Source organism: Borostomias antarcticus, assembly GCF_949987555.1.
Source record: "Borostomias antarcticus genome assembly, chromosome: 25".
Classification (NCBI taxonomy): Eukaryota; Metazoa; Chordata; class Actinopteri; order Stomiiformes; family Stomiidae; genus Borostomias; species Borostomias antarcticus.
The window spans coordinates 856,217-878,132 of record NC_140258.1 but is presented as its reverse complement, the minus strand read 5'-3'; the positions used below and the strand labels follow the sequence as shown (position 1 = coordinate 878,132).

Below are 21,916 nucleotides of genomic sequence, written 5' to 3'. Positions count from 1 at the left end.
TAGAGAGAGAGAGAGGTGGAAGGAAAGCAGGATGTGTATAGAGAGAGAGAGAGGTGGAAGGAAAGCAGGATGTGTATAGAGAGAGAGAGAGTGAGTCATCAAGCCAGTAGTCAGAAAGATGAAGAGGGAGAGTGAGTGAAAGGCTGTCCATCTCTGTGGAGTAGTTTGACTGTATTGTGCGATGTCTAAGGAAATGAATAACACCTAAACAACATGAAAGAGCCTGTTGACAGAAAGACAGACTCAAAGAAGCCATGGGCTGATATCTTTAGGATGTTGCCTTCAAGTCAGAATGTGAAGTAAGCCCATGCTGTCAGCGAGTATGGGAGAGAAGTGAGTAGATGAAAGAAGTGAGTAGGGGGCTGAAGAGAAGAACACAGCAGAGAAGCACTCACGGCAAACATAGCAGACCTTGCTAAGAGAAGGAAGTGGTTATTTGTAGCTTGAGGCCTTCCAACAAAATTAAAATTATTAAATTAATTAAATTAAAACGGCATGCCACTCCGTTTGCAAACACACACACACCACACAGAGACGACCAGACCTGCCCTTAACCTACAGGTGTATCACCAGGCGCCAGCTGCAGGAGGGAGACAAAACATTGATACAATGACAAACACATCCCACATGGAACTGGTGTGATTATCAATGCCAGACGGTTGATGGACGCCCGGAGGGAGGGGGGAACCAGTCACAGCACTAGGCAGGGAGGGGGGAACCAGTCACAGCACTAGGCAGCTACTGGGTCAGACGTGGACACAGAGGTCTGGCTGATTTATGAAATTGGACCCAGAAGTAGAGCTACTCGGCGCAATAGGCATATCTCAATACCCCTGCTCAGGCATGCTGGCCTGAAGACTCATATCTCAATACCCCTGCTGGGGCACGCTGGCCTGAAGACTCGTGGGCAGAGTTGCTCAATTCTTGCTGCCCGCGCCTCCTGGCTGACAAACGATTCCGCTGTGAGCATTTGATGACGTGTAGCAGAGTTCCCGGCCCTCCTCCCTCTGGATGATCCATTGTAGCATCAACCATGACAGACACATCCCACATAGAACTAGAGTGGTTACCAATGACAGACATGTCCGGCATGGAAACCAGATAACCCCCCCCCCCACACACACACACACACACACACACACACCTCTATGACGGGGACTGGAGTAAGGCGAAAGGTGAGCACTAACAGCTGTGTTGTGCAATGCCCACGCCGAGTCAGAAATCAACTTCAACTACTGAGCGCCCGTAGGACACAAGGAAGCAAACAGCCCAAGATAGAGCTGTACTTATGTGTTTGTAGGTGTGTGTGTGTGTGTGTGTGTGTGTGTGCGTGTGTGCGTGCATGTGTGCATGCATGCGTGTGTGTGCGTGTACCTCCTCGATGTCGTTGTCCAGTGCTATGATGCCCAGGGGAGCGGTGAGGTTGGCGCTGGCTGAGATGGTGGTTCCTACGGGGGCCGCCTCGCTCACGTAGCCCTGGTAGGTGGCAGCCTGGAAGAACGGAGCCTGGTTGTTCTCGTCTAGGATCTCGATGATGAGGTCAGCGTAGGCCGGGAGCGGATGGCCGTTGTCCTGCTCCGCCTGGTGAGGGAGGAGGTGCAGAGGACACGCCGCATCAGCCCATACCATTAAAACTGACGAGAGGCAAAGGCCAGAGTGTTCTCACGGGCTTCACACTTAATACCGTCGCCACGGTGATGAGCCCGAGCCGTCGCAGCCCAGGGACCAAAGGCCACATCATGTCTTTGACTGTCATTTCAATTACACAAAGCCTGCGCCGCAACATCTACTGAAAGGTTCACTTTGAACTCGTCTCCAGTAACTGGTGTGGCACTTAACACAAATGCTGTAATCTGTGAGTGGTAGCTAGTAATTAAAGAGACCTGCTCCTCTGTTTTTTCCAGAATGACCTCATCAGAACTCCTCAGAGAAGAATCGCATGTTTTTCATCACATTACATTACAGTCATTTAGCTGCCACTTTTATCTAAAGTGACAATAATTGCATTTAATGTAGGAAAAGCCAATGTACTACAACTTGCCAGAACTCACAAGTGCATCTCCTTTCTAAAACAAGTGACAGAGCAAAATCTAGTTCTGAAGGCCAAAGTGCAAGAATAGCAATCAAAAATACAATAGGTGCTTAAGAGGGAGGATCGGGGTAGTACTTCTTGAAGAGGTGAGTTTTGAGCCTGCGGCGAAAGATGGGCAGCGACTCTGCTGTTAAGTGCTGGCAATTAATTCCACCACTGCGGGGCGAGGACAGAAAAGAGCCGTGACCATGTTGATCGGCCTCGGAGTGACGGGGCAACCAGTCGCCCCGAGGTAGCAGAGCGTAGTGGTTGGGATTGGGTGTACTGTTTAACCATGGCCTGGAGATAGGAGGGAGTTTTCCCTGTCATTTCCTTGTAGGCTAGTACTAGATCCAGTTGTGTGAGCGAGCTGCTACAGGGAGCCAGTGTGGAGAATGGAGAAGCAAAGTTGTGTGGGAGAACTTGGGGTGGTTGAACACCAGGCGAGCAGGAACTTTCTGGACACGTTCCAAGGGTTTAATGGCCGGGCACCAGCAAGGAGGGAGTTGCAGTAGTCCAGGCGGGAGATGACCAGGGCCTGGATGAGCACCTGTGCCGTTTCGTCAGTGAGGAAAGGGCGAATCCTCCTGATATTGTAGAGCAGGAATCTGCAAGAGCATGTAACGGATGGGCAGAGAATGACAGTTGGTCTTCCAGGGTCACACCCAGATTCCTCGCAATCCGAGTGGGCGTCACCACTGTGTCGTCAGTGGTGATGGCCAGGGCCCTGTACTATGAAGCTAGTTTAACATATCCAGGGTAACGTTTGGCTCGCTCGCTTGAGTAAATGAAACAACTGCAATCACGGATAAACGGTACCACGATGGTGACTATAATCTCGTTAAATCTACCCAGCTGGTCCAGTCTGACCATGTTCACGGTAGAAGGAAAGGTATATCTTAGGCCGCATTTACACTGCCTGGTTGAAGTGACCCAATTCCGTTTTTTTGCTCATATGTGGCAAGTATCCGATATGTATTACGCACGTGTCGGCAGGAAAAAATCACATAGAATCGGATATTCTCAGATCTGTTTCAGGCCTCAGTCATATGTGGAAATAAATCAGATATGAATCAGACATCTGCTAATGCGACTGTCGTCTAAGCGGACAGAACGGATATTCCCTCATTTCCCTGTCATTGTGATTCGCACGTCATTGAAACCTGACATGTTCTGAGTTAGCAATGAAAAGCGGCTTGCTTATTAATCTACTTTCGTCAAATATATCAGTTGGAAAACATTTTATTTTATCCAGGCGTCTTAGTTTTAACAGTATAATTGTGACTGAACATGTTTTGTTTGCTAGTAGGTGGTATTCATTCTGTTCCCAGCAGCGCGATGTGCAGCCAGGTGAAATATCTCCAGGGGACCTGGTCCCAGGCGAGTTGAACAGCTGTCCACCCAGAGACGGGGTCTCTCATTGCGGCATGAAGTTCGCGGCTAACCCGCCGAGCTCGGGGGCTCACAGGCCAGGGCGGAGATGGATTAGGCTAATTATAGTGGAATTGCTGAATGACAGTTTATCATTTCATCTTTATGCCTACACAATATCAACTAATTTGCGGGTTGTTTCAAATGTTAAGCAAGTATGTACGTGTAAGCACAGGTATCTGATATGGGTCACTTTAAAAAGTACATGTAAGCAGGCGGTCAAAAAAATTGGATATGGGCAAAAAATCAGATCTAGGCATCAGGACCTGCAGTGTAAACGCAGCCTCAGTATGGGTATTTGGACATGGTCATGCTCCAAGCTCCGTCCACCACATTTTACACAAGAGGAGCAATATGATAGAAATATGAACTTATATTATCCGAGTGCAACACAGTTGCTGTTGCCTACAGTGTGAATGTGTTTTATCAATATTCTTATAAACACGAGGAGGCTATCACAATAATTAGCCATATATTTTGTATACTATGTAAAGCAATTATAGCCTATGCCTATATCTTATTCTTTCAGCTGCAACCCATGAGCCTAGCAAGGAACGCTTAAATAAAGCAAGTGTAGGCTATAATTTATTTGATTCGTTTCAGGTTGGAGAAGACAGTGATGTGATGTCTCTATACAAGATGAGTTTAGAACTCAAGATTAAGATAAAAAATATATATATATTAAGATAGAAAAAGTGAAGCTCGAGGTGGAGAAGTAGGCTAGCCTACAAAAGTAACATATTTCACTATGTAATTTATTGCCAGGCATGGGTGCTATAACAAATCAACTAAAAGGTAGTCTACCTCTCTTGGGAAGCTAGTCTAATAAATCAACAATACCTGAAAATGGAATAAAAATGTACTTGGTTCTCCGCATCACCCATAGCCTACATGAAACTGTAGGTAATAAAACGTGCATAGCATAGCTTACAGTGCATAGCTTAGTCTGCGGGACTGTCAACGCACAAGTTCTGGCAAAATATGTCTCAAGCAGCTGACAAAGCCATTCCGCAATATGTAGGCTATCTTTCATATGATATCAGAAAAAGCCCAAGAGGGGTTTGTCGGCCTGTAAAAGAACCTCTCACTATTTGTGCACAGATTATTTTTTAATTCGCACACTGACACTCAAGTTCCATATGCGATCTTAACGTCTCTGTCAAGTGGTCAGCCTTGAACCTGGACTGGTGGGGTCCAGGAGTTAGTTCAGGTGGTGATATGAAGACAGTTGTTTGAAGATAGTGTGTTTGAGTGTTTTTGATAGATAGGATAGAAGGAAAACCGGTCTGTAGATTTCAGAGGGGCCAAGAGATGGTTTCTTCAGGAGGTGGGTGACTTCGGCAGTCTTGAAAGCAGAGGGAAAACATTCTGATACAAGAGATGCGTTGATGAGGTGGGTTAGGAAGGGAAGGAGTTGAGGCACAACAGACTGAAGGAGAGAGGAGGGGACCGGGTCTAGGGAGCACGTGGGGTGGCTGAACAAGTTGAGGATCCCGTCGGGGGAGAAAAGTGGGATAAGGTGGGACATGGAGAGGAGGGGGGGAGCAGAGAGGGAAGAGAGGGTGAGGGTGGTGCATGGCACGTCGACCGGGGGGTGCAGGGAAAGAGGATCTGATATCGTTAACTTTCTTGTCAAAGAAGTTGGCAAAATCATCAGGGAGAAGGGAGGAGTTGGGAGTAGGAGGTGGGGGCTGGAGTAGTGAAGATAAAGTTTCCAAGAGTTTTTTAGGATTGGAAGCAGAGGTAAGAATTTTAGAGCGGAAGAAAGCAGCTTTAGCAGCAGACAGGGAGGAGGAGAATGCGGAAAGAAGAGATTGGAAGTTAACAAGGTCCACTGGGAGTCTGCCTTTTCTCCATTTACGCTCACCTATTCTCAGGCTCCGTCTATCAGTACGCACTGAATCCGACAGCCGAGGGGCAGGTGGAGTTGGCCGCGCTGGCCTGGAGGTGAGGGGACAGAGATAGTCCAGAGAAGAGAACAGAGTGGAGAGGAGAAGATCAGTAGCAGTATCATCAGAGGGTTGGACAGGCAGGGTTCAGGGGCAGGGAGGGCGGAGGTAACAGAAGAGGAAAGGTCAGTAAGGGACGGGTACGGGTAGCAGCCATGTGGGTAGGAAGAGGAATTACGGGGGGAAAAAGGGAGGGAGAAGGACATGAAATAGTGGTCAGAGAGATGAAGGGGAGTAACAGTAAATATGCATTTATGCATAAATGTAAATATGCTATGCTTCTTTGATCCATGCGTCCAAACCCCTCGCATGATTGGATGAGTGGTTCCCCGCCTTTTAGCGGGCTCGTATCACCCGGTGGTGCTGCTCTGACACGGGGATCTGTGGGTTTGCGCTGAGCCTGGCCACTGTGCGTGATTGTGTCAAATCAGGGGCCATTATCTGAATTTCGGCTGGAGGACATTAGCAGGCTGAGTGGTTTGAACAGCAAAAGTGGAGCTGGCCCCAGAGGCGCACGCACACACACACACACACACACACACACACACACACACACAATGACACCTGGCGATGGGTCGAGGCCTGGGCTACACACACAAAGGCAACCTGGCCTGGTCGGCATGTTGTGTTTGAGACCCCCTGCCAGGCAGAGAGGCCCCCTGATGCACCAGACAGTCAGGCACACCTATACCAGACAGTCTGCACACCTATACCAGACAGTCTGCACACCTATACCAGACAGTCTGCACACCTATACCAGACAGTCTGCACACCTATACCAGACAGTCTGCACACCTATACCAGACAGTCTGCACACCTATACCAGACAGTCTGCACACCTATACCAGACAGTCTGCACACCTATACCAGACAGTCTGCACACCTATACCAGACAGTCTGCACACCTATACCAGACAGTCTGCACACCTATACCAGACAGTCTGCACACCCCTTTCACCTTCCCATGTTTTACTACGTTACAGACTTACAGTACTTACTGTATTCTACTATAGATTCATGAGTTCATTTTTTCTCTCGAAATTCTACACAAAATAGTTCATAATGACAAAGAGAAAAAGGTTTTTAGACATTTGTGCTAATTTATAAAAAAAAGCCAAATGTTAAATATCATATGTACACAAGTGTGCACACCCTTTGATATGACACCCAAAAGTGAGCTGGGGTATATTTTTTCCCACTGATACTGCTTGAGATGTTTCTACAACTTAATTGGAGTCCACCTGTGGTAAATTCAACTGATTGGACAGGATTGGGGATTGCCAACACCTGCCTATATAAGGTCCAACAGTTGACAGTGCATCTCAGAGCAAACTCCAAGCCATGGGGTCAAAGGAATTATCTGCAGACCTCAGAAACAGGATTGTGTCAAACCATAGGTCTGGAGAAGGGTATGGAAACATTTCTGCAGCTTTACAAGTCCAAAAGAGCACAGTGGCCACCATCATTCGTAAATGGAAGAAGTTTGGAACCACCGCTCTGAAAATTGCCTCTCTCTCTCCCTCCTATCTTCTAACCAGGTCCAGTGGATGCCCCACTGTCACCAGCAGACCTCCCTGAGTCCGATAGATACCCCTGTGTCTGCTGTGGATGTCGTAGCATTTAGTTAACACACACACACGTACACACAGACATACACCAGCCAAATTCCGGCTTTAGGCCTGGGCCATAGCAAACACACACCAGTATTTGCCACGTCTCTCCTATGATGTTTTTAGCCTCTCTTACTCTGAAAATGTAATTTAATGTAATTTATTGCTTTATAAATGTTCTTAGCCGGTAGACAAACATACTCCAGGAGCTTGCTCGATCGCCTTGTTGAGAGGGGTCAGGGAAGAATTTTTACAGCTCACTTATCTGGCCCCTGGGTGATACTGTTTTTTTGCTTCCCTCTGGAATATGTAGGGGTGGGTCATATGCCCACCTCCCTTGTTCTCTGTAAAGCACATTGTGTTGCCTCTGGGTATGAAATGCACTATACAAATAAAGCTTTGATTTGATTTGAAGAATCTTCCTAATCTTCCTAGACCTGGCCTCCCGGCCAAAGCAATCGGGGAAGATGGGCATTGGCCAGGGAGGTGATTAGGAACCCGAGAGTTACTCTGACAGAGAACCAGCGTATCCTTGTGGAGATGGGAGAACCTTTCAGAAGATCAACCATCCAGGCAGCACTCCGCCAATCAGGCCTTTATGGTAGAGTGACCAGACGGAAGCCACTCTTTAATAAAAGGTACATGAAAGCCCGCTTGGAGTTTTGCCAAAAGGCACTTACAGTAGAGGACTCAAGATCCTCTGGTCTGATGAAACCAAAATAGAATTATTTTGCCTGAATACCAAGCATCACTGGGCTAATACCATCCCTACAGTAAAGCAAGGCGGTGGCAGCATCATGATGTCGGGATGTTTTTCAGCAGCGGGAAGGGGGCGACTAGTCCTGATAGATGGAAGATGAATGTAGTAAAGTACACCAAGATCCTTGAAGAAAACCTGCTCCAGAGTGCTCTGGACCTCAGACTGGGGTGAAGGTTTACTTTCCAACATGACAACAACCTGAAGCACACAGCCAAGAGAACAAAGCAGTGGCTTTGGAGAAAGTCTGCGAATGTCCTTGAGTGGCCCAGCCAGAGCCCAGGGGCCTCATTTATCATTGAGGTACGCCTTCTTTTACACGGTCTTTTTCGCGAGTTCAGGCGTACGCCATTTGCCCCCCCCACATTGCGATTTATCAAGCCGTAAGGGCGAAAATTTAGTCGCCTTTCTCCGCGCTTTTGTAGGACACCTCTCCAGTTGGCGTACCGATTTACACGGTGTTCTACGCCCTTCTTGAACACAGGGGGAACTGGCGACGCCGGTGGTGCGTCGGTGAATTACTATGTTTGACGGAGAGAATAAGAGCGACAGTTCATGAACGCACAATCATGTAGGCTACTAGGCCAATTCAGCACAAACATATATCGCAATGCAAGATTAGACGTGTCCTCTAACCGGCTCATTCATGGTTCGATATGGATTTGTTCCCCAAACTGTACCTATGCGCTGTCCCAAACCCTTCCGCGCTATATGTCACACACTTAATGCAGGCACTCCATCAAACGGCAATAATTGACCAATTAGATTGTCATTAATATGTGATCATGTGGACCTGTTTGCTCTTTGGTAAGCATATAAATGACAGTCCTCCTGTGCGTAATGCGAGCCTAAATGAATCCGGCGCTCAGCAGGGTAGGGACTAGACTGGAGGCAGGCGCTGCGCGTGACGGCTGGCTTGTTGGTGTGTCCATAACCAAGATCCATATTCTTTGTCTTATTTACTTTGAATCTTTATTAGCATTTTCCATCCATACAACGACAATACAATAAAACATAAAAACCTACAATAACAGCTTATGGGTACATCCATCCATGCAGCTTTTTTTTCTTACTCAAATATGACAATTTTAATATTAGTGGTATCATCACACTTCCTTCTATAATCCATCCATTTTTCCCATCTCCCTTCAAACTTTCCTTCCTGCATCCTCAATGCATGCGTGAACCTCTCCCTAACATACATCTCCTCCACAACACCCACCACTGCTCCTTGGTTGGGCGTTCCACCTTATACCAAGCCCTCGTTATTGTCTTTTTACTAGCAACCAATAGTACTTTCACTAGGTATCTGTCCCCTCCTTGTACATCATTCTGTTATGTTTGCCAAGATATATATTCAAAGCTGATAAGAAGGTGGAGGCCGGCGCGCTGGAGGTGGAGGGTACAACTCGCGGGGGCACGACCGTCAGGTCCAGGACCACTGCAGACTCCCCTCCTCTGAGTCCCACCCCACGTCAGAGTCTGGAGAAACAATTTCAATCATGTTCCTTGAGTTTGTCTGTGAACTTGATTATGCATTAAACATTTCATTGTGCAGCCATATTCATTTGATATGTTTTTCTGTTGGCAGTCAATTAAATGCTGTGATTTACCGGGTGATTTAGATGAGTCTTAATTTCCCAGAGGGGAAAATGTTTAATGTGTTCTAACATTATGAAGTGGTCATCTGCGTTATTGTTCCCTGTGTTTGGTCCTAATTTAATCATAGCCTACCACAGAATGTTCTCTTTCCTCACAGCCACATGTTACAGTAGGCTATGTCCGTGTATGCCAAATCCTAGATGCACAATACGTAGCTAAAGTAGGCTACTAAGCTGTAGGAGCAAACAGACAAAGGTAGGCTATTAATACCTTCCGAAGAGGATTGTCTTCCTCGCGTGGACCTCACCAACAAGCACATGCACCTCCGTCTCCGAAAAGTTTCTCTTCATTCCGCGTTTTTCCATAAACGTCTTTGTCTGTCCTAATGCTCGACGCTATATTATGTCGGTTCCTTCCGGGGTATCCCCGTTGTGCCGTCATAGTTTTGACCATATATGGTTGGATTTGGGCGTGGAGAGGGCGGAACACGAGGCGCGTGCGCGTACACTCTATTTTCCGCCCGTCTCGGATTTCTCGTGCAGAAAAGGGCATACGACATTTTTGATAGATCCGAAAAGCGTGTAAATATTCTCGTCGTACGCTACATTGTGCATTTTCCGCGTTTTCGTCGTACGCCCTCTTTTACACCAGAATTTACACGCTCTTTGATAAATGAGGCCCCAGACCTGGGGCCTCATTTATAAACGTTGCGTAAGTACAAAAGCGTGCGTTACCCATGCTGAGCAACTTTCTACGCAACTTTCGGTATTTATAAAAAACGATCTGAGCGATACGTTGGCGTAAGTTCAAAAGCGTGCGTTACCCATGCTGAGCAACTTTCTACGCAACTTTCGGTATTTATAAAAAACGATCTGAGCGATACGTTGGCGGAAGGTGTGCGTAACTCTACGCACACTCCGACCCTCCCGTAACTACGATAAGCACGTTTCTGGAGAAAGGGGAAAACGCGACTCCGATGGCAGAGGGATGAAACTCGGGAAAGTCTGCGAAACACATGACATATTGAATAATAAATACATCGGTCGCTGCAAGAAACCCTCCAATGTGTCACACAGTTTAAACAGAATCAATCGCCACCGTAGCCTAATCACGAAATAATGTCTGCATTGCTTTGGATGTGTCTGTGAATTGACCCATTTGTGTCATAATATAATGTTATGTTGTAGGCTTATTAATTTATAGGCTATCCCGTGAAGCATCACGGGCAGTAGCTTATGAATAAAAGCCACATTACGTTGATAACACAACACGACCCGAGCCTATAGGCTTATCATAGTAATGATTCCGTATGTCGATAGCCTACAACTATAAGGCCTATACCGCACCAAACAAATGTTGCATTCGGCGTTGAAGTATATTTATTCAGTTAAGAATTTATTTAGTTAATTATTCGTATGTTTAATTATCCACCTATTCACCTACTTACACATTCGTTAATGTATTTATGTATTTATAGCCTATATTTGATAGCCTATATTTGATAGCTTTTATGTAAACCCGAATGACCACTGAGGCAAGCCGCAATAACAATGATGTTGAGCGGTGAATGGAAATGTCCTACTTGAGGCAACTGTAGGCTACATTAGGCTATATTGTACATCATCATATATCCTCATATTGTCTTATGATTGTCATGCAGCAGGCATGCGAGGAATGTGGGCCTAAAAACGCATGTCATCCCAATGCTCACATGCTTTGGTAGAATTAGCTGTGCGCAAAACAGCGCATGGAGGTGATGCGTCTCCAAGTTGTAAGAACACAAGGGAGCAAGTTAGATTATTAATTTGCCGAATCGTCATGTGTGTAGCTATAATTACGCTTTATAGAATCACATGAAACTCATCCATGGACCCATATATTTACAAGACCTCGATACAGGCACTGATATAGCTGGATTATAGTAGGCCATGACGCACGGGGCCTTGGATATGCCGGGACTTGGCACAGATGTTCTAATATGTGCTTGGCTATCCCGCAACATCCATTAGAACACGCAGCTTCTATAGGCCTACAGAATGTTTTGAGAAAGTATGTGAAATGCATGATATCCCGGAAAATACACAAATTGGCTGCTGCAAAGAACCCTCAGATCTGTCGTACAGTTAAATTGGGGATACTTGCCTTAAGTAGTCACTATAGGCCTACATGTTTGCATTGTTATGGATGTCATTGTAAATTGACCCGATTATACGTTGATAAGTTAGGCCTTTTATTCATGGGCCACCCTGTGAAGCATTAGGCTACGTGCAATATAGATCCAAACCCCATTACCCATGCAACAACACTATAGGCATGATTATCAGTTTGGATATAAGCAGCCACCTAATAAGGCCTACCGCACTAAACGAATGCCAACATAGCCCGCATTATAGATAATTCAATATAATCTAAATGGGACCACTCAGGCCTAACAGGTGCTCTTATCAGTCGTGCACATGTGAAATCATCGTTCCGAAAAGATCCTTTTGCGGCGTCTCTACCTCGTTGACCAATACCTCCACCTCGCATCGGTAAAATGTCTCTTTCTCTTTCTGCCTTTTGCACTTGGCTCCATTGTCGTTGCATATGTATTAGGGGCGTATCACTGACCATTTATAGGCAATTGTGGGCGTTAATTGGGGTGTGATCAGAACGTGCGTTCACGTGCGCCAAGTTAAGTGTTGATTGTGATTTATAAAGGGCAGCTGGCGTAGGCGTGCCTGAGTGAACATGGGTTGTGATACGCAGCGTTTTATAAATCTGAGATTTTTTGTGCTTATATTTTCGTACTTACTTAGCTAAGCAAACTTAGTTACGTGGATTCTACGCAACGTTTATAAATGAGGCCCCTGAATCCAATTGAGCATCTGTGGAAAGAACTGAAAATGGCTGTGTACCGACACTCCCCATCCAACCTGACAGAGCTTGCAAGGATGTGCCAAGAGGAATGGGCAAACATCTCCAGAAACAAGTGTGCCAAGTTCGTAGCTTCTTTCCCAAAACACATTGAAGCTGTAATCACTGCCAAACAGGGGCGGCGCTACAACGGGCCTAGGCGGGGCTACAGCCCGGTCACAAATCTGCTTATAGCCCCGGTTAAGCCCCAAACATTTCGGTATATTTTTTATTTTAAAATAAAATAAAAAAAGTAAAAGTTAATAATCAGCCATTCCCTTTTCATAATCAGGTCCCATGGTTGCGTGCTCGTGCTACAGGTACCCTGCGATTTACATGCGCGTGGTGGGGTCTGGTCTGGTTGCTATGCCTACGAGCCTAACAGCTCGCCTCGCCAGACGAGTCATGCTGATGTGAGTGTGCTCGTACGTTAGCCAGTCGTTCATAATGGATCGTTTTGTAATTCGAAAGAAAAGACCTATTAATACATCCATGGTCTAGACGAGGGGGCCAAGAGGCAGAGAGGCGCGAGGGACGAGGGTAATTAACTCAGTCTATTGTAGAATGAGTCTGTAACGTAATAAAACGTGGGAGAAGGTGCAAGGGGTGTGCAGACCTTCTGACTTGACTGTACATGCTCCTGGACATGGCTATTTCTGTTCTCCTCCTTCTCCCTCTCATCCTCCTCTCCCTCTCATCCTCCTCTCCCTCTCATCCTCCTCTCCTATTCATCCTCCTCTCCTATTCATCCTCCTCTCCTATTCATCCTCCTCTCCGGTCCTCATCTGGTCTGAACAGAACAAACAGGCTGTGTGAGATCATCAATCATTGACTGTCTCCGGTCCAATAGCTGCCAGATGCACGGTGGCATGCGCATGCTCACAACCACCCTGGGAGGGTTGAACCCTTTCCAGACTGGCACCAGGGTTTGTGTGAGGCAGCATTAGAACGTGATAACAGGGCAGAGTACTGTAGGCTATAGGTGTTATAACATGATAGGAGGGCAGAGTACTGTAGGCTATAGGTGTTATAACATGATAGGAGGGCAGAGTACTGTAGGTTATAGGTGTTATAACATGATAGGAGGGCAGAGTACTGTAGGTTATAGGTGTTATAACATGATAGGAGGGCAGAGTACTGTAGGCTATAGGTGTTATAACATGATAGGAGGGCAGAGTACTGTAGGCTATAGGTGTTATAACATGATAGGAGGGCAGAGTACTGTAGGCTATAAGTGTTATAACATGATAGGAGGGCAGAGTACTGTAGGCTATAGGTGTTATAACATGATAGGAGGGCAGAGTACTGTAGGCTATAGGTGATATAACATGATAGGAGGGCAGAGTACTGTAGGCTATAGGTGATATAACATGATAGGATGGCAGAGTACTGTAGGCTATAGGTGTTATAACATGATAGGAGGGCAGAGTACTGTAGGCTATAGGTGTTATAACATGATAGGAGTACTGTAGGCTATACAGTAGGTCAGGGCTAGTCAATTGGAGGCCCGCAGAGGAATTTTTCTGGCCTTTTTATTATGAGAACATTAAAATGATAATGCGATAGACTCGTTACACAGCAAGCATACTGGCTTTGTTCCAAGCGTAGTAAATAGATATTTCCCAAGTCTGTTCCTGATTGAATGCCGTTTTTCGGCAAGAACGCGCTCAGTCAATTTCCTCCAATGAGATAATGAAATATCTATTTACTACGATTACTACAAACGACACTACCAAACCAGTATGCTTGCTGTGTAACGAGTCTATCGCTGTCTCGAAGGAGTACAATTTGAGAAGACACTTTAACACTCAACACTAACTTCAAAACGAATTTTTCAGAAGGATCGGATGCTCGCAGACAAAAGGTGCAGATCCTAACCACAAACTATGAGCAGAGACGAGCTATCATGGCCCGGTCGTGTTCCGAGCTAGAGAGGACTACAACAGCCTCCCTTCGCGAAGCATGGATTCTCGCCAAAAAGAAAAAGCCGTTCACCGATTCAGATACTGTGAAAGAATGTATGATAGCTGTTCTAGACGACGTAGTGACGGATGAAAAGGTTAAAGGAGAATGCTTGTTTTTGACAACCTGGACCTTATTTACGGCATATTATAAGACGTTTCACTCACCAAGATAACTTTGGTGTAATTCGGAGGCCTGTAGAATAAATTTAAAATCTAGTGCGAGCCAAGTATATCCATGTAATGGTGGCGGACGGGGCACTGAGAATGCAGCTTCTAAAAAATCTATTTTCTGCCGTGAAACGGTTGTTTTCATCAATCTGTCTTTATGAATCGCTAGTTGTGCTTACATAGAGCATAGGCCTGTTGTGGTTTTTCACATGCCTCTGTAATATGATCTTTAGAAACGTCTTTAGAAACGAAATGAAAAGCTCGCTGTGCGCATGCGTGCTGGAGCAAATGAGGAAGCTATTTCGTTTCTAAAGATGTTTCTAAAGATCATATTACAGAGGCATGTGAAAAACTACAACAGGCCTACTCTCTATATAAGCACAACTAGCGATTCATAAAGACAGATTGATGAAAACAACCGTTTTGCAGCAGAAAATAGATTACAATTAGGCCTAGTCATTTTCCTCGGCTTATTAGCCTAGGCTACATTTAATTTGGCTTTTGGCAAACTTGCTGTGTAAATGCATGATTGGTTGAATATGTATAAATATGTATATGTATAAATTGAATATTTGGGTTGTTGGAATATTGTTTATTGAACATTTGTAATGTTCTTTTCGTCCATAGGCCCGAGCGCATATAGGCCCGAGCGTGTTCTAGAGGCGCACGCTTTTTTGAACCATTTAGGCCTACGCTTTATTGTAGGGGCTCAAACATGATCCTAATTTGAATAGACCTATATAATTTATGTTTAATGGTTGTGCTGAAGCAGTGACATGATATGACCCCTCCGATTTGTTTGGAAAAGACATAGAAAGCAGAAACTTTGGATTACGGACTCCTGACAACTTTCTGAGTTATTTCTGGGTTAACAAGCACACAGTGTTTAAAAAGCCTTTAATCCATCGGGCTATATAGGCCTACAATAAAAACACCTACATGTTTTGGTTTTTATTGTAGCCTACATATGGATTAAAGGCTTTTTAACCACTTTTCCACCCAATAAGTTAATCAATTTGACCGAGCGCGTTCTCACGTTCCGCAGCTAAAATGCAACCGGTCCAAACTAACACAAACCCTACAACATAGGTATGTATTAGTTTAGAGTTTAGTTTATTGGTTTGAGTGTAAAATGTTTCTTTCCAATTATATTTATATTAATACATGTTTATTGCTGGGTTTGTGAAAACCATTACTAGTAGGCTACACCACGCTGCCTGGTGGTTGCAGATAATATATTAGATATTATGACACGGACAAATAGAGCTACTATAGCTGTTCCAGCAAAGTTGCTATGAGGACTTATATTTTGATTTAGAAAAATGTTTTTCAGTTTCTAACTAAATGTAGAATGTCCCCCAGTTAAGGGTGGTGGTGGGGTTCTGACACTTCATAGTTTAAAATAACATACAGGATGATGAGGAGGAGGAATTATACTTCATAATTAATGATAATAATAATAATAATAATAATAATATATATATATAAACAGCAATTCTGTTTATATATATATATATATATATATATATATATATATATATATATTATTGTGTGTTGAAAGCACAGCAATTGCAATGCCAATTAATATTAGGCTAAAGAAATGACATTTCCCCTCAGTTTAAACCGTTTTGAACCAACTTCCGGTCTAAGCCCCGCCCATACGAATATGAATAATTAACTGTCAAATACAAATACAGATACAAATACAAATAGTGGGCTCCCGGCACACCCCTAATATATAGGCCACCAAAATATTCAACACTATTTCTGAGGAGTTTTCTGAACTCATCTCACGTAGTATTACCAGGTACGACAGGGTGATCCTGGCAGGAGACCTGAATATTCATATTAACAAAAATGACAATTCCAGTGCCATAGAGCTTTTACGGATCCTGGGCAGTTTTGAACTCAACCAGCATGTAAATGGACCCGCCCACTGTCATGGTAACACCTTGGACTTAGTAATAACCAAAGGACTAACTGTTGAAAATCTCTCAATATCTGAACTGCCCATTTCTGACCACCACTGTGTATCTTTGATATCAATCTCAATTTCACCAAGATCAAGAGGGAAAAGGTGGTTAAAAAGAGACTCCTGGATGATGGTGCTGCAGTTACATTTTCAGATATCATGAGGTCACTTGAATCAAATGACTGCCCTCTGAATGACATGGTTAGTAGCTTCAACAGTGCCTTATCACACACTCTAAATGTTGTTGTTCCTGTAAAAGTCAAGAAACAGTTAAGTGACAGAATCTCCCCATGGTTAAACAGTTGCAGTGTTAAAGAGATGAAAAGGTCATGTGGATCAAATGAGAGAAGATGGAGGGAAACTAAACTAACAGTGCACTGTAGTATTTATAAGGACACTCTGGCAAGAAAGGAGTACTTCTCCAAGATTATTTCAGAGAATACAGGGAATTCCAAAGTCCTATTCTCCACTATTGACCAGCTTCTCAACATTGCCCCCACCCCGCTGGAGTGCTCAGTATCCAAGTGTGAGGAGCTAGCACTAGTTTTCAATGAGAAAATACACCAAAAAGTACCAGTATTGCTGTGGATGCAAATAGCAGTGATCTTAAGCCCCACAAGACTGATGTGACCATGGGAAGTTTCACTTGTATCACACAGACCCATCTCTGCAGGACTGTTGCTGAATGCACTTCCTCCACCTCATGTATTGACCCTGTACCTACATTATTTTTTAAGCGAGTATTTGAAAGTCTCTCGAGTCATGTTCTGAAGATCATAAATACATCTCTCCAAACAGGAATTTTCCCGGATGCATTCAAAATAGCTGTTGTTAAACCACTACTAAAGAAGCCTAATCTCGACCCTAACTCACTGTCTAACTATAGACCAATATCCAACCTTCCTTTCATTAGTAAACTGCTTGAGAAGATGGTCTCTGTCCAATTAAACTGCTTTCTTAAAGAACAACATCCTAGATGTATTTCAGTCCGGTTTTAGACACACCATAGCACTGAGACCGCCCTCACCAAAATAGTCAGTGACCTTAGACTTCACTCAGACAGCAATAAGGTGTCAATTCTTATCCTTCTTGACTTAAGCGCCACATTTGACACAATTGACCACAATATTTTAATTACTCGCCTTGAAACATTAGTTGGTCTCTCTGGCCATGTATTAAATTGGTTTAAGACCTACCTTAAAGGAAGGAAGTTCTTTGTTAATGTTGGAGACCATATGTCTAAGGAGCATGATATCCACGTTGGCGTTGCACAGGGAAGTTTGGCCCACTGCTATTCTGCCTGTATATGCTGCCCCTTGGTGATGTCATCAGGAAACATAATGTCCACAGCTATGCAGACGACACTCAATTATATATATCGGTCGAACCAAATGACGCTGCAGCAGTAATCTCCATCACTACCTGTCTATCGGCAATTAATAAATGGATGAGCAACAACTTCCTAAAACTGAATGAGGACAAGACTGAGATCTTATTAATTGGCTCAAAAACAAAAAGAGATAAACTAGTAAATAACCTGGGGGATTTAACTCCATGGCTCAAATCAGAGGTGAAAAGTCTCGCCGTCACTTTAGACTCGGACCTTAATTTTAACCCCCGCATGCTGTATATGATATAGGAGTGCTATCTTTATAATGTTGAGCAATGTTGCTTGAAGCACAGAACAGTACTTATCACTGAATCCCAATTAATCGGACCTCAGTATCCTGACTGCCCCCCCTCTCCCTCCCTCACCCCCCCCCTCTCCCTCCCTCACACCCCCCCCTCTCTCTCCCTCAAACCCCCCCCTCTCCCTCCCTCACACCCCCCCCTCTCCCTCCCTCACACCCCCCCCTCTCCCTCCCTCACCCCCCCCTCTCCCTCCCTCACACCCCCCCCTCTCTCTCCCTCAAACCCCCCCCTCTCCCTCCCTCACCCCCCCCCCCTCTCTCTCAGGGTGAGTGAAGAGAGCCATCAACCCGTCATCATCTTCTCCTCTAAGATACACAGATACGGACAGGGACAACAGAGAGAGAGGAGGGAGGGAGAGAGATGGAGTTAGAGAGAGAGAGAAAGAGAGCGATACTCATAAGATACAAATAGATAACATAAAATAATAGTAGACAGATAAATAGTGTATATACTGTACACACACACACACACACACATATATATATATATATATATATATATACATATACAGTACATACACTACCACATACATGCATATATACATACATATGTACTGTACATACATACATCAACATTGAAAAATATACATTCAGGAAATAATACATTAATTTATAAAAGCAATATTGAGTCTTGATTTGAAAATATTTGCTGAGGTTGCATCCCTAATGAAAATGACTGGCAGTGTGTTCCACAATGTGGGGACTCTGGAAGGACAGCCAGAGAGGGATAGTGATGGATGGGGGGGGGGAGGGGGGTTGAATGTGTTCCCTGGTGGTTATTTGGATGGGGGGTTGAATGTGTTCCCTGGTGGTTAAGCTCTTTAGTGATGCCGCTGTTTCAGCCGTAAATGTGTTGAGCTGATAGAGCGCTGGTCTCCAGGAGATTCTCTAATTCCACTATAATCACTCTTTATCACTCCCCATTCATTTTCCCTGCAGAGATTCAGCTCTGACTCTCTCTCCCTCTCTCTCTCTGAGCCATCTCCCCCTATCTTCATCATCCCTCTCTCTCTCTGAGCCATCTCCCCCTATCTCCCTCTCTCTCTCTGAGCCATCTCCCCCTATCTTCATCATCCCTCTCTCTCTCTGAGCCATCTCCCCCTATCTCCCTCTCTCTCTCTGAGCCATCTCCCCCTATCTTCATCATCCCTCTCTCTCTCTGAGCCATCTCCCCCTATCTTCATCAGTCTCTCTGTGCTCATCATCCCTGCCACTCTCATCTATCCGGATGGAGGATAGTGTCTGTAGACCCACCCCGGGTCTGTAGACCCACCCCAGGTCTGTAGACCCACCCCAGGTCTGTAGACCCACCCCGGGTCTGTAGACCCACCCCAGGTCTGTAGACCCACCCCAGGTCTGTAGACCCACCCCAGGTCTGTAGACCCACCCCAGGTCTGTAGACCCACCCCAGGTCTGTAGACCCACCCCGGGTCTGTAGACCCACCCCAGGTCTGTAGACCCACCCCAGGTCTGTAGACCCACCCCGGGTCTGTAGACCCACCCCGGGTCTGTAGACCCACCCCAGGTCTGTAGACCCACCCCAGGTCTGTAGACCCACCCCGGGTCTGTAGACCCACCCCAGGTCTGTAGACCCACCCCAGGTCTGTAGACCCACCCCAGGCCCCAGGTCTGTAGACCCACCCCAGGTCTGTAGACCCACCCCAGGTCTGTAGACCCACCCCAGGCCCCAGGTCTGTAGACCCACCCCAGGTCTGTAGACTGTTAAAGAATTTCAACTCATCACCATGTGTTCACGCCAAGATAGGTTTCTGTTTATCTTATTCTATTGATGTTCCTGTTTCCTCTGTTTAATTATTTTACAATGTTTGTGGGAATCACACCTTAGTTAACTTCTCACTGCCATATGTGCCTGCCAGAGCAGCTGGTCAAATATCATGTCACGACACTGTTCCTTTAAAAGGGCTCCGCCTCTATTGGACGGGGCTCTCTGCTGGAATCCATTTCCTGTTGTGAGAGACCGCTTGCAAACGTATTTGAGAATAAAGCTCTCGTCCTTGTTTTAACCAGCTGAATCGACCACTCGCGTGCTCTTATTCTTAATCCAGTTATATTAAGAAAATAATTATCAACAATCTGGCGACGGGTCTGTAAAACCGAATTGCGGTTTCTGGGACAACTACGAGTCTTTTTCGCGTGCTCCGGAGGCGAAGCGTGGACCCGCGACAAGTTTTCACTTGTGGACTCAAACTTTGAGCAGTTGGCGTAAGTCTGCCGGCTGGTTTTCTCGATGCCCTTCGCCTCTGCAGCTCGCTGAAAGGGACTGGTACGTTGAGAATCTAAATCGTGGTGGTATATTGTGTTTTTCAGCTGGAGACATTGACCATAGTTTTATTCGCACCGGTTATGTGATTCTGTGTTCTGCACTACATTTGTTTTGTTCTGCATTATACAAGGAGGTTACGTAGGCTGTTGGCCGCATGACTGTTTACGAAAACCGGCAGGTTTTCAGGTGTTTCTGTTACCTCGAATAAGCCTGGTTCTGTGTCGTGGGGTTGCGCGACTCAACGTGGGTTTTTTTATTTACTCCGGTTGTGAGGGCACAACAACGGGGATGGCTGAGATAGTTCGAGAGGTTATTTGACGCCCCGGGTGATTTAGCTAAGTGAGCTAAGTTGTTTCATTTTGTTTGTCTTGTCTTGGGATTTCAGATCCTGGGTTTTTGTTTAGTGTTAAACTTCTGTACATGCTACGGTTTGGTTTTGCATTTAACTATCTGTTGTGCTGGCTTTGTTTTGTGTTCAGTGTTGGGATTATTTTGGTATTTCTACGGCACTCTTGTGCTCATCCTTTGTTCTTTTAATTCTGCTCCAAGCTACGTATCTTGTATTTCTGTTAGCTTTGGTTTTTTGTCCTTTTGTTTCATTGATTAGCTTCTCTGTGCTAGCTAATTCGTCCACGTGGTTGGTTTCACATGTTGGTTAGCCCACGTGCTTAGCTACCTTTGTGCACACTGGATTGACTTCCTGTTTTGCTGCTTGTGAAAAAAAAAAAAAGAGAGAGGTCCTGTTTTTCCTCAAACATTGAGGATCCACCATTTTGGTTTCTGAAGTCTGCCATTTTGGGAAAAAAAAAAAAAAAAAAAAAAGTAACAGGAGAAAAAAAAAAAAACCCTCTCAACACAGCAGTTCTTGTTTTTTTTACTGTAATTTTGATATTTGTTTGTATTTGTAAAATGGGAAGTACTGCTAGTGCACCAAAAAGGGAACCTTTAATGGGGGCTGCCAAGATAGTGGCATTAAAGTATGATCCGAGTGTGTGTGAGCAAATTTCTTTATGGGCTAAAAATAGTGATTTTCCTCCTGTGTCTGGTACACTGTCTGTTAAATTGCTAGGGACAGTTAAGAGACAGCTTAAGGAGTTTCAATTAACTAAGCTAGGTAGGAAATCAGAGAATGCCATTAACTGGTCTCACTTTCTTGCTTGGGAAACAGCTGCAAATGACTCAATTGATAGAGCTGAAACTGCCCGCAACAAAAGGGAGGCTAGGAAAAACTCTGTTACTGCTAAAGCTGTTTATGTTAGGAAATTAATTCCTCCTTCAGACAACGATGACCTTTTAGAACCGTGTCGTTTATATCCTGATCCAAATGCGGCCATCCCTATTCCAAACCCTCTGGCTCAGCAGGGCATCGTCCCTCCTCTAGCCCAGGTGCTGCCCCCCCCTCTTGTGCTGCCCCCCCCTCTTCCAGTCCCGACACTTCCGCCAACCTCCATGGTTCAACCCCCCCCCCCTGGTCCTGCATTGTCACGGGTTACGACCCCTATTGCTGGTCCGTCATCTGTCC

At 45.1% G+C, this 21,916-nt stretch overlaps 1 protein-coding gene across 1 annotated transcript in view; it reads right to left on the bottom strand.

Moving 5' to 3' along the window:
• The window catches only part of LOC311325894 (protocadherin-15-like), a gene marked incomplete at both ends in the record, with an annotated part of 380,555 nt that overhangs the window by 239,243 nt on the left and 119,396 nt on the right, over positions 1-21,916 (bottom strand). Inside the window, one exon of the mRNA XM_084458712.1 lies at positions 1,375-1,581. Coding sequence (XP_084314838.1) covers positions 1,375-1,581 — 207 coding nt within the window. The remainder of the gene's footprint in view (positions 1-1,374; positions 1,582-21,916) is intronic.